Genomic DNA, 13,955 nt, shown 5'->3' on the forward strand with positions numbered 1-13,955 from the left:
AGGACTTAGCCACAGAAAAGCTTGTTCTCTAGGTGGAGGATTCCAGCCACCTGGTGCCATGGGGAATCCCAGAGGCTCTCAGGCCAGCCTAGGCTGGGGGTGCCACTCAGTAGATTGTCACCTCCTTGGGGCAGGGGACAGGAAGAGAACTTCCTCACTTGGAACCCTCCCAACTGATCCAGAGGTATGGTGTTACTTGGACCCTGAGCTGTCAGCCAGGAACCCCACAGTGTGACAGCTTCCCCAGGTTTGTTTTAAGGACCCTCTGACCTTTGCACTTTACCATGCATTGGTTCTAGTTTCCATCTGTGCCCTGTCTTCATGACTAGCTCACGAGACTCTTGAAGGCAGGAGTAACTGCTTATGCCTGTGTCTACTCAGCATCTAACTTGGGGCTCTCCATACAGTAGGCATATAATAAATGCTATCTAATGAGCACCATAAATACCAAACAACCTACCACCTCATCAAAAACTGTTTAGAAAAACATTAGGCCGTTTGGAGCACTGGCTTTAGAGTCAGAAATCTGAATTCAGAAGAGGACGAAGATGATGGAGAAAGAGAAGGAAGATGACAGGGGAAGAGGAGGAGGAAGGGCTGTGCATGTCCTCTGCTCACAGCATAGAGAAGGTTAAGAGTCTTTTGGCCGAAGCCTTCAGAATGGTGGGATATGCCCTGGGCCCCTGAACGTTTGGCTGTGTGTGGGCTACAGCGGCCGGGCAGCCGGACGTGAGGAGGGGGTGCCAGGGTGGGCTATGTGTGCTGACACAGGCATTTTAATCAAATCTTGGTGGTGTTCCACAGACTGTGATTGCCTTGACAAAGAGGGACCTTCTGCAGTCAGGGACAGAGTTTAGTGCTTGGAGCATTTCAGGAAAGAAATGAATGAAAATGAAGGCCCGCCTCCCCTCTTACTACTGCCATCATCAGACCTTGACTTCCCAAGCACAACCATCCTGGCTGGTTATTTTGTGTGCTGAGATGCCCCAGGCATGTGAGAAGGGCTCTGAGACATGTCACTTGCGTTCCGTCAATCTTTCTGTCTCATTATATTCAGAATAACGTGGCCATTCATGTAAGCTTAGGACATAGTGCCTGGCAGCACATGAACGGCTTAATAAATGCTTTTTTCCTCTCTTCTTTCTTTGGGTCCTGTTTACTGGACCAGTGACTATCTGTGTGACCCTGGGCAAGTCATTTAACCTCGATTGTCTCATCAAAAAAGCCAAAAAAAAAAAAAGCGGCTTTGGAACTGATTCCTGAAGGGAGCCAGGAGGGAGGGCATTCTAGGTGTGGAGCACAGCCAGTGAAGAGATGTGGAGTCTGGAGATGGAGTGTCCTCTGAGAGTAGCACCAGGAAGGGGAGGAGAATGCTTTGTAAACTTCAAACATATTGTAGAAATGAGAGCTCTTGGTGTTGTTTTGCACAAAGGTGACTGTACCAGGATGGTACCTGGGCCCCCAGGGTGAGGGGAATGAATAAAGGAAGAAGTGTATGAAAATTCAGAGAAACACAGGAAGACTTATATGAACTGATGCAGAGGGAAGTAAGCTGAACCAGGAAAACATTCTGCACAGAAACTACATCAACGTAAATGAAAAGACCCTAAAACGAAGGCAAACTCTGTGTAACTATAGTGACCAGTCTTGGAGAAGAGATAAGGAAATGCACCTGCCTGCCTACTAAGAGAGGTGGTGGCATGTGGGTACAACATGCCACATATATTGTCAGACTTTGTTGGCTGGTTTTCTGAACTGTTTTTCTTTTTCACAAGGGAAGCCTTTCTGGGCACATGGTTGGATACAATAGCCCATTCAGATATGACGTGTGAAAACATTAATAAGTTAATTTTTTTTAAACTAGAGTTAAATTTTAACAAGCGAAAGAGGGAAAGAAATGGATTGGTGAGCTGAAGGTGAGTCATCTTCTGTCCCTTCCAGGCCCCATTCTCGAAAGTGACCCAGGAGGCCAGAGCAAACGGCGGACCTGCTTGCCGGCGCCCTGCCCCAACACCAGCAGCATCAGCCTCTGGAATATTCTGAGAAACAACATCGGGAAGGACCTGTCCAAGGTGGCCATGCCTGTGGAGCTAAATGAGCCTCTAAACACGCTACAGCGGCTCTGTGAGGAGCTAGAGTACAGCGAGCTGCTGGACCGGGCCTCGAGGACACCAGACCCCCTGGAGAGGATGGTGAGGGGGATGGGCTCCCGTGCCCGAGGGCAGGGGCTGGGGGGGAGGGGGGACTGCCGGAAATCCCACCTCCCTCTTTCTACAGTAGAGGAGACCGAGGCCGGAGACATTGAGTAAGTGGCCCAAGGTTATACAAGTAGCAAAGTCAGGATTTGAATCTGGAACCTCTCATAGGATTCTAGATCAAGGGCTTGAAGTGATCTCAGAGGTCACTGAACTCAACCCCCTCATTTTATAGATGTGGAAATTAAGGACCTGGGAGACCTTATTACCTAAGGTCATAATGGTTATCTGGAGGGACAGGATTTGAACCCAGGTCCTTTGACTCCAAATTTAACACTCTTTTCCACTGTACTATCTGAAAACACACACACACACACACACACACACATGTAGGTCTGTCAAGAAGGTACAGAAAACACACGTGTATGTGTCTCTGTGTGTGTGTGTGTGTGTGTGTGTGTGTGTGTGTGTGTGTGTGTGTGCGCTCACAAACCTCCAGAATTTTGTTCTAGAAACTGCTCTTTTTGCCCTTTTTGGGCAAAAATTTCCCTCCAGGATCATGTTCCCTCTTTTTGGCATCTGTGCTTCCATTTCTGTTCTCTGGGGGTTTATGTGAAGCCCCTTTTCCATGTACCCACAGAAAACCTTTAAGCTAGAAAAGGCAGGAAGAAGCCAGGTGGAAGCCTCTCTCATGTTCCTCCTCCCCCCATCCCGGCTGTCTGAGCTACAGGAGTGTGTGAGGTCATCTGATTCCTCCCTGGCCTCCCACCTGCCCGTCTGTCCCCTGCTCTCTCCCAGTGGCCAGGCAGAGTTTGCCTCTTTCTTTTCTCCCCGCTGCCACCAGGCAAACAATAAGGCTGCTTATCTTCTGGCAGACCATGTAAATGCTGGGGTCTCAGAGGCCAGGCCTCTGGCCCAGGTGCCCTCCTGTCTGTGCAGGCTGATGGCTTGTGGTGACTTGTCTACTGTGGAAATGCTAATGAGTCACCACCAGCTGTCAGCCCCCACCCTCCACAGAGCTAATTCTTCTATCAACCCAAACCCAGATTCTTTTAGACTCTTTGAGAGGCTATGGGAAATAGCAAATGGACTTTGACCCCGGAAAAGCTGGGTTTGAGTCCTACTTTGGACTTCCCTGTGTGATCTGGGATTACTCTCAGAAAGAGATCTCATCCCACACCCCAGAAAACCTCTTTAGGGACCTCCCTGGAGAACAGAGAAAGTCACAGCTCACCCTAAGGAAGGTAGGACTGTCGGGAAGGGAGGAAAGAGTTAATCTCTAGAGAATGAAGGGAATGTCCTGCCCTGCAGAAGGTGGGGCTTCCCCAGGATATGCTGGTGATTGGAGGGAGGGTCTCTCATGCTCGGGACACTAGGAAGGGCAAACACAGGAAGGCCCGTAGCTCAGCACAGATTTTGCCATTCAGGGCCATGTGATAGGGCTCGTAGGATCACAGCTGTAAGAGACCATGCTGTCCTCATTTACGAGAAAATCCAGACCCAGAGGGGTTCTCCTCCTGGGCTTACTTTGGTGCCTCCCTCACCATAACATGGAAGGCCTTCAAGGAAGGGGTCTTCTCCCCCACCACTCCATCCCCAACCACACACACATGCATGTCCACACACACATGTGCACACACCTGAAGTGGGGGGGTTTTGGGGTACTCTTAGATGCACAGAGGCACCCCAAGATCGTGGGAAAAAGCCCAAATCATGGCATGAATCTGCCTGAATGAATTCAACTCAGATCTTCTTCCAGCCAGAGAAAAAGTTTATTAAAGATAAGCATATAGGCTAGACTCCAAAGGAACCCAAACATCAGTGATCTAAATAGGGTTTCAAGGTGGTCAGGTGACGCTGGGGGAAGGGTGAGCCTGAAGTACAGACTGAGGGAGGGGCCATCCAGTTTGGAGTGACAGGAGGAGGGGTCCAAGGGAGTGGCCAAGCAGTTTGGGATGAGGGGAGGAGGGGTCTAGGGAGATCTGGATGGGGGTAGCCAGCAAGCTGGGGTGAAAGGAACCCTGGGGCCTAGCTAGGATTAAGGGTGGGAATGGCCAGGAAGGCAAAACAATGGGAAAGCCAGTTGATGGGGGAGGTGGGTCCTTTGGAAAAGGGTCCAGGTGAGAATTTCCGTTTGGAATGTCTGAGTGATTTGAACAGACAATGAGAATAGATAATGAAGGGAGCTGGGAGGGGAAGTTTGCTTTCAAAGGGAAATAAGGCAGTTTCTAAAACTTGAAGGGTTTCCTGGGACCGGTAAACAAAACTGAAGCCAGGTTCCTTTTGTCAAAGAGAGATAAGTGAGTCTACAAGGAATCTCAAAGTTTTAAGGTTTTTCTGGGAATTGTAGGTAAACCTCTTCATACCCACATGCACTTTACAGATAGGGTTAAACTGCATTCCTTTCTTTAACTTGGTTCTACTTGGGGGGGAAATGACCAGAGCCTCGTTTGTCCAGGGGTGACGGGTCTAACACCAGATACGTGTTCCCATCAGCCAGGGAGGGCTAAAGCTGCTTCCTGATCTTCCTGAGCCAGCCCTTTTCTGTTAGAGCAGGCTGAAGGCTGGCAGGAGAATGAGGGGTGCACGGAGCTTTGGGACCCTATGGGAGCCTGGGCGACCTTGTGTAGCCCTTTCAGTGCCGGCTGGAAAGTCCCGCCCTTCCCGGAAGGACAGGATGACCTCTGTGGATGGACCTGGAAGGGAGGGCTTGTCTGCTCCCTGGCACAGAGGAATCTCACCCAGAGGAGTCGGTGGTATGAGGGAGATGGTGCTGCACAGTGTCTGGCTTCTGACTCTGCCATTCATTGCTGTTGTGACCTTGGTTGGCCATCTGTAAAATGGGGGGATTGGATTGGATGACCCGGAAGGTGCTTCCCAGCCCTAGAGCCATGACCACTGATGGCCCTATCCATAGGCTACTGAGGCACAGTCTAAGGGGGCCCTTCCTGCATTTTCCCTTGCTAATGTGTAATCTTGAGGGTGAGCAATCTCTGAAAGGTGCCCACCAGCCCTAAATCTAAGATACAAGACGCTTGTTACTATTCTTTTTTTTCCCTTTGGGGAAATCTTGCCTGTTCCATGCTAGGAGAGCTTGCCTCCTCCCTCAGCCTGCCAAGAGGGGAGCACTCTGGGGGCCGGCAAAGCCACTCAGTTTTGCCTCCCTGTGCTTTTTTGTTTTTCCTACTTTTCCCAGAAAGGCAGAAATTGTTGAAGGCCCGTGCTCCCCCCAGTGGCCTGTTCAAGCCTATTCAGCCCCTTTCGAGAAGGTCAGACAGTCCTGAGCGCCTGGTGTTCTCTGGGCAATGATGAATGTTTCAGGGCCAGCTTTGTCAGAAGGAGTCTCCGAGGTCTGAAAATGCCCAGCTGCAAATGACTTCACTGGCAGAGGACATTTCTGGGTCGTTTTGCATTCTGGCTGTTTCTCCCACGAGCCTGGCCCTGCTTTTTGTCTCCCTTCTTTAAAGTCTGGGAAACCCAGGAATCTGGATTCTTCATTAACAAGTACAAGACGATTCAGTTGAACAAGCATTTATTAAGCACCTAGTGTGTGCTAGGCCCTGTGCTACCTGCTGTGGACGTGAAGAAAACAAAGCAACAAAAACCAGACCCTGCCTTCAAGGAGCTTACCTTCTAATGGGGGAGATGATGTGTCCACCTATAAGTGTATGCAAACGATGCACTAGGTGGGAGAGAAGTAATTAAGTGGGAGGACTGGAGACAGCCAGGGGAGGCTGAGGCTGGAAGGGATGCAGAAATTCCAGGAGACTGAGGTAGGGAAGGAGAGCGCTTCAGGGATGGGGCAGACAGGAAACAGCAGCGGGGGATGGAATGTTGTGTATAGGGAAGGGCCATCTAGACCGGTTTGACTGGAATGCCCGGTGTGTGTCTGTGTGAGGGGGGAGGGAGGATGGCAAAATCAGTTTGGGAGCATTGGTTGGAGGCCAAAGGAGAGGCAGGAAGTGTTGGAAGGTGATTCTGTGACTGGGTAGGTCTGTGTGCCCTGGAGGGTGGGAGGACCGTCTGGGAACCAGCTTACCAGAGAGAGAGTTACTGTGTGTTAGTTTATTAATAAAATTCTATTGAATGATAAACTTTGGGACACAGAGGGAACTAGAAAAGGAACGCATGGTTTGCAGATGTTCTCAATTGTTAAACAAACCTTTAGACCTAAGCACACCAGGCGAGAAGAATGAATGAATAAATGAATGAATGAATGAATGAATGAAAAATCTTTAGGTTAATACCTCATTTAATCTTTGCTTGATAAGTAGCCAATTTCTAATTCAGTTTATGTCACCCTGCTCCTTTTCTTCCAAAGGCAGCCTACCGTAGAAATGAAAGCACCGGACTAGATGTCCGAAAGAACCTGAGCAAGTCACATAAACTATGACCCTCATGACAACAGCTGAGGTTTCCAAAGCTCTTTAGGGACATGGTGGCATTTGAACCTCCCAGTGTGGCCCTGTGAGATCTGTGCTCTGGCCTTCTTAATGGCCTGTGACTTGTAGATGTGGGGGGCTCAGATGAGATTCTAAAGTGCTTGGCAAACCTTAGGGTGCTATAGAAATGTCAGCATTATTATTATTTCTTCCCCTTTAGCCGCATCCCTGAGCCCAGGCAGGAGAGAAGAAAAGAGCTAAATATTAACCATCCAGTCTGACTGAAGGAAAATGAGGTTTTAATGGATTGTTGATGAATTAGGTTGTCTGCTAAATTGAGAGGTGTTTGAACCTGATTCAGTTAAATCTTAATAAAAGCAGGGCTACATTTTAATAGGCCAATGTATCTGTTAGCCACTAAATAACAACCTCACCCATCTTTCTCACAACAATGAAAATAATCTTCCCGGCCTTGTCGCTGGCCTCCCCTGCACTCAAAGACCTTCGATAGCTCCCTATTGCCTTAGGTTGGCCCAGAAGCTCTCTCTCTACCTTGCCCCCCACTCAGGCTCCCAGCTAACTTTCCAGCCTTACTTCACTTGGCTCTCCTCTAACCAAACTGACATAGGGACTCTTCCCCAAAGTCAGCACCACCTCCCATTTTGGGACATTCACGCGCACTGTAATGCACTTTCCCCCATCTACCTTCTTCTCTAACTCCTTTTCTCCCCTAAAGGCTTAGCTCAGGTGTCACCTTTTCCGGGCTTTTCCTAATCCCCCAGTTGATGACTCTTTCTCCCTCCACTTCTTTGTCCCATGTCTTCATGATGGGCCATCTGTCCCCTTCCCTTACTAGGATAGAAGCCCCATTAGGCCAGGGATTATAGAATCTTCGATCTAAAGCTAGGAGAGCCCTTTGTGACCACCCCCCACCCCCCATTTTACAGAAGGACCAGAAGCTGCTGTGCATCAGAAGTGGGATTCGAACTCAGGCCCTCCAACCCAAGATCCAGTGTGCTTTCCAGCACCCCGCACTGTCTGCTTAGAGTCAGGAAGAACTAATTTCAAGCTCTGCCTCAGACACTTACCAGCTGTGTGACTTCATCTCTGACTACCTCCATTTCCCCACCTGCAAAATGGACCTGGTGTGGTTTTGCTCCAAATCTATAATCAATGACTCACTATCGATCATCATTCTGTCCCCAACACTCACGCAGAACTTTTACGTTGTACACAGTAGGGGCTCAATGAATGCTTGTTCACAATAATAGCTAGCATTGACACAGTGTTTTAAGGTTTATAAAGTGCTTTACGAGCATCTCACTTTGTCCTCACAACAACCCAGTGACTAAAGTATTATTATCCCCATTTTACAGGCTAGGAAACAGAGGCTGAGTGTGGTTAAGGTACTGTCCTTGGGTTGCACAGCTACTGAGTGCATGGGGTAGGATTTGAACCTAGGTTTTCCTGCCTCCAGGCCCTGTGCCACCCATCTGGCTGCTAAGCTCGACTGGTGAATTGACTGTGTTCTTTTCTGCCTGTTCCCAGGTGTACGTGGCAGCTTTTGCCGTGTCTGCCTATGCGTCCAGCTACTTCCGAGCAGGAAGCAAGCCCTTCAATCCAGTGCTTGGAGAGACCTATGAATGTATCCACGAGGAGAAGGGCTTCCAGTTTTTTTCAGAACAGGTAGGGTTGCTGCTGCTGCTGAAATAGAAACCCACAGCTCGGAGGGTTTGGGGAGGTGGAGGCTTTCAGGAATGCTGCTGAGGCATCCTTCAGGCTTCCGCTGGACGTGCATCTGAATTAGCCATTGTCCTCTTTTCCCAGCTTTGAAGCATTTAGGGTAATTCCATTGCATCTACTTGAGGGAGAGACATCAACTCTCACTTCTCCCCTCACCCATCCTTGAAACTTAGCTCCTGCTAATATCGTCCAATTGCCTGCGCAACCCTGCACCAGCCTGGCAGGGAGAGTGGAGAGCTCTTTCTCTGTTAAAGCTATTGGAGTGGGTTCTGAAGAGCACCAGGCGTGTTTGCCCATGCAGTTTGAAGAATTACATTTGACCCCTTCCGCAGGTACCACCCACCAGGCTATGTCCCCTCCGAGGAAGTAAAGCCAAATGCAGGTACTACTGACCCAAGTAACAATGGTCCCCAATTAAGCATTAGTTGCTTAATTAACTAAACTTGAGAGACTAGAGAAGTGTGGGACCGTGGCTACCAACTCCCAGTAACAATCCTTCTTCATAACCAATATCTATACTGATTCAGGAAGAGTATTGATGCTAATTTTAACAGTAATTAGAGGATTTCCTAGTGAACACCTCAGCCAAGTTTGACATCATATGCAGCGTTTGACCTGGAGGTCTTCCCTCCTCTCTCCAAAGCAGGGAGGGAGCTGTGTCCTCCTATGTCTTCCTTGCTGAGCTAGTTACATAGTTACCCAGGCTTCCATTTAAGTTGTTTCATTGTGGTCTTTTCCTTTAACGCTATTGTCATCCTTGCATGTGTTGTTTTCCTGGTCCTGTTGATTTCCTGCTGCATCTATTTATCTAAGTCTTTCTGGGCTTCTCTGGAATCTTTATATTCATCGCCCATTGTGACACTATCACTCCATCACATTTGCCTGCCTCAATTTGATTAGCCATTCGTCAGACACAGGCAAATGCTTTGTTCCCCAGTGAGACCCCTGCCTACCACCCCTCAGTCCCTGGGCCCCAAGGCAGCCCATTCTGTCTGGGGGCAGACACCGCTGGGCTGACTTCTGCTCCCCTCAACAACCTTTCCTCACCGGGTGGATTTTTGTCTCCAAGCTGAACTTGAGCAGTTCCTGTGATGAAAGGAGCCAAGACTCAGTGCGGGAAGCAGGTGGAGGCCCAGAGGTCATATAGGCAGGAGCTGGAATTCAAATCCAAACTCATAGGATCATAAAACCAAGGATTTGGAGGTAGAAGGGTCCTGCAGGAGCCATCTAGGCCTAACCCAGAGGTGCCCTGGGTCACCCAGGACTGCTGCGTGCTAAAATGGTTAGAGTACAGGGCCTGGAGTCCGGAGGACATGAGTTAAATCTGGCCTCAGACACTTACTAGCTGTATGACCCTGGGCAAGTCACCTGACTTTGTTTGCCTCTGTTTACTCATCTGTAAAATGAGCTGGAGAAGGAAATGGCAAACCACTCCAGTATCTCTGCCAAGAAAACTCAATAGGGGGTTACTAAGAGTTGAACCCAGTTAGAAATGACTGAACAACAACAAAAATAGGTAGAAGGGAAGGAAATAAGCGTTTATTTAGCCCTGACTATGTGCCTGGCACTGTGCTAAGCATTCCTACAAATCTCTTATTTGATGCTCACAACAACCCAAGGATATGGAAGCTATTATTATCATCTCCATTTTACAGATAAGGAAACTGAGACAAACGGAGTTGAAGTGACTTGCCCAGGGTCACACAACCATTAAGTGTCTGAGGCTAGGTTTGAACTCAGGGTTTCATGAGTCTAGGCCTGGCACTCTATCCATTACACCACCATCTGCCTCTGTAAGAATAATGTAATGTTAACAATAGCTAGCGATTTGTATAGTGCTTTAAGACTTGTAAAGCTCTCTACAGGTGTTACATGCAAGAGTCAGCATGTGAACGTGGGTTCTCTGACTCAAAACCCAACCTGCTTTCCACTCCATGGCACAGCTTCTGCCTCCTGTAGAAAGGTTTACATGGTTTTTCAACCATCATTTCTATGTGACCTCTGAGTGTTACAAATTACTTTCCCATAGGTAAGACAAATGTTATGCCCATTTTACAGAAGAGGAAACTGAGGCTCAGAGAGAGGAAGTTGCCACTTAGATGGCCTAAGACTTTTTACTTCTGAGGCCTTCCAGACCAGCCTGAGCACATCCATCACATGAATAATCCCTAAACTCAGGAGAGAGATAGCCATGCTAGCATGGAAACTCATTGTTCCTTTGGGCTCCTCTTGTCCAGCTTTGGACAGAAGAGGACACTGAAGGCCAGAGAGGTCGTGGGCCTTGCCTGACATGCACGGATAGGGAGTGAACGTGGCTCCTCTGACCGCTGCACCAAACTCCCAGCGTCCACTGCTGCTCTGGAGCTCTGGGGAAGCTCTGCCTGACTCCTTGGGGGGTCCTTCCTCTAGCCTGCTCCATGTTACAGGAGAAAGGAAAGGTCAGAAGGTAGAAAGAAGCTTCTTCTGCCCCACAGCTGACAATCCCAGGGATCTTCAGAACCTTGGGGCTTTCATCTGTTGGGGGTTGGCTGGATTTTTTTTTTCAAATGGTGGTTAAAAAGAATGAGGGAGATTGAGTCAGATTCCAATTTGACTGGCGTTTTAATAACTGACTTAAAATGGCGAGGTGATTGGGTTGCCATAGCAGCATTTGCAATAAAACTGAGACTGGCAGTTAAAAATAGCCACCCAACTAGGCGGCCAATCTGGCCAGGGTGACAAGATAGAAGAAGGTGCCGCCATGGAGGGAGAGCTGCTGGTCCCCGGGACCTCCCGGAGGCCAGGATGCTCAACTTCCAAGGTGAGCACCGAGATCCCCTTACTAGCCTGGAAATCACAAGAGTCATCGGGGGCAGAAACACGTCACCTTGGCTTTAGGACCGAGAAATGGGCCCCAAACATACTGTTGAGAAAGCAGTCTGGCCGGTGGTTTCTAAGCCCTTTCATAATCTGGTCCGTCCAACCTTTTCAGTCTTCATCATGTATAATTCCTCCTCATGGACTTTTCAGTTCACCCAAACCAGCCTTTGGACTATTCCCCACACGCAGCACCCTGAGTCAGTGCACTCCTGAACATCCCCTGTGCCTGGAATGTGCCCTCACACCTGCCTCTTAGAATTCCTAGTTTCCTTCAGAATTCAGCTCATGGGCCACCTTCTGCAAGAGGCCTCCAACTGTTAGAGGCTCCCTCTTCCCCCGCCCATGACCTTTTATTTATTCTGCATATACTAATAAAGGATATAGGTACTGATATGGGATATGGAGCCTGAAGAGGCGGCTGTCCCCAAACCTCAGCAGCTGGCGAAGCTGGGCCAGGAGACCAGTCCCCAACCCCAGAGCTAGCACCACTCTGTTTGGACATTGTTTACAGAGCTCATTGTGGTGGATTCTAAACATAGAGTCCCTTTCCTTAATCTTTCCTTCCATTAGAGGAAGAAGGAGATTGGGAGAGGGAGGAACCAGCTGGACAGAGCCTTCCTGGAAAGGGGAGCATTTGATAGTACATTTTATTTTAATAAATCATGCAACTACTGAAAATTCAATTGCATGAGTCTTCTAGATGGAGTTGGTGGACATTTGGCAGTAGATTTCCTCTGTGTTGGAGGTGAGGGGGAAGGGGGAGCTCTAGTGTTATTGATTATCCCTAAAACAAAAATTGGAGCGGTATAAGGCCATTTTAAGCCAGGGGCCAGCGTCCCAGTTTCATAAAAAGCCCTGGCATTTCAGTGAATTAAGAGAGGTAGGCTAAACATCAGACCGAGCACCCTCTGGTAGCAGCGGTGATACTACAGCCTTTGGGGAGGGCTGTGCAGGCGCATTAGACACCCTGATAAACCCACTCTGATAAATGGAATTCAGAATTTTTGGGGAGAAACTTGGCCAGTGGCTTGAGTCTAGCACGCCCTGGTGGTCCAGGTGTATGTGATTCTCCCTAGTTGATGAAAAGGCTGGTTTTGGGGACAGCTTTCAGTAAACAGGACCCTAAGAAAGAAGAGAGGAAAAAAGCATTTATTAAGCCATTCGTGTGCTGCCAGGCACTGTGTCCTAAGCTTACATGAATGGCCACATTATTCTGAATATAATGAGACAGAAAGATTGACGAAAGGCAAGTGATGTGTCTCAGTGCCCTTCTCACACACCTGGGGCGTCTCAGCACACGACATAAACAGCCAGGATGGTTGTGCTTAGGAAGTCAAGGTCTGATGATGGCAGTAAGAGGGGAAGGCGGGCCTCTTCCCTGGGCAATCTTCTGAAGAGCCCGAGCCATCCAATCACCAGAGGAAAGCCCTCCTCAGTAAGAAGGCAGGCAGAGTTATCGCTATGTAACTGGTTAATTGGTGTCTGTTTGATGACTTACATACTAGTCGTTAGTGCTCTGGAAATTACTTGGCATTATTTTATATGTTGGAGAAAGAAATGGCAAACCACTCCAGTATCTTTGCCAAGAAAACCCCATGGATATAGTCCATGGATGGGATGGGGTCACAAAGAGTTGGATACAACTGAATGACCAAACAACATTTTCTGTATACTTTGTGTTTACTTATCTGGGCTCATGTTGTATCCCTGGGTAGAACTGAAGCTCCCCGAGGACAGGGACTGACCTATCTTTGTCCTCGAATCCCCAATGCTCAGCAGAGTGCCTGGCACACAGTAGGTGCTTAATCAATGCTGGTTGAGTTGAATTGGATCCTTGGGTTCTTAAAGGATGGCTTTTATTCTGTGGTTGGTCTTGCCGGCCAAAGCCTGGTGAGGGATACAGCCCCCAAAGATAGAGAGAAGGCCTCATTCCTCAGGGAGGGCCTGGCTCCCTTTGCAATAGTCTGCTATATGCAAAGACTGCCTGGATCTAGGAGTCCCATAAAAAGCCTTGCTCTGGCTGAGCTCGGTGGCCAGACATTTACAGTGGGGCCCCAGTCAAAGCTGCTCTTTTTTCCTCCGAGCATCTTAGGGGTTGGAGTTGGGGGTGTCAATGCTTATGTAGCAGTGGGTCTGCAGCCTGCTGGGATGCAGAAAGACAAATTGAGGCAGAGTTGCATGGGGAGGTCTCCTTAGAACCAAACAAGAAAACAGTATTAGCATACGCCTTGTGCCACCAGGGCAGACAAATGGCAGTGTTGCTCATGCTTAGACCAGGAGTAACAAGTTAATTAGATGGAGAAACGCTATTTGGTGGGAAGGTATATAATGGGGAGAAAATGATTGGGCCGCCATTTGCTCTTTAGCCTTTTCATTAGTAAATACAGCAGAAATAATGATTCTTTACCAGAAAAGTAAGTGAGTTCCTACTTGCCTGTTCCTGGAGTCTCTTAATTGCTTGCAGATTAGATATTGGTTTACAACCTTCTGGATGAAAATTGAATTCAATCCAACAAGTGTGTAAATATTTAGGTCCTCCTTGGTGCCAGGTATGTGCTAAGCACTAGGCAAAGACAAAAACTACACAGTCCCTGCCCTCGGGGAGTTTATACCCTTCTAGGGGAGGAGTGCTTTGTGGCCTCCAAACATCTAACACGTCCCCAGGTAAATAAATGGGAGATAACCAGAGGAGCGGAGTACTCGAGGTGAGCTTTGAAGGAAGTTCTGTAGGCAGAGGTGAAGCTTGGCATTCCAGGCTTGGGAGATGGCTTAAAAA

General features: G+C 48.5%; 1 protein-coding gene across 9 annotated transcripts in view; it reads left to right on the top strand.

The window, feature by feature from the left end:
- The window catches only part of LOC114050442 (oxysterol-binding protein-related protein 3), a 151,881-nt gene that overhangs the window by 117,223 nt on the left and 20,703 nt on the right, over window positions 1–13,955 (top strand). For all 9 annotated transcript variants that reach the window (XM_027872124.1, XM_027872129.1, XM_027872127.1 and 6 more), the window contains 2 exons: window positions 1,942–2,192; window positions 8,126–8,263. In XM_027872124.1, the coding sequence (XP_027727925.1) occupies window positions 1,942–2,192; window positions 8,126–8,263 (389 nt within the window). The remainder of the gene's footprint in view (window positions 1–1,941; window positions 2,193–8,125; window positions 8,264–13,955) is intronic.

The sequence above is a fragment of the Vombatus ursinus genome, unplaced genomic scaffold (genome assembly GCF_900497805.2).
Source record: "Vombatus ursinus unplaced genomic scaffold, bare-nosed wombat genome assembly UNPS02014799.1, whole genome shotgun sequence".
In the NCBI taxonomy this organism is placed as follows: domain Eukaryota; kingdom Metazoa; phylum Chordata; class Mammalia; order Diprotodontia; family Vombatidae; genus Vombatus; species Vombatus ursinus.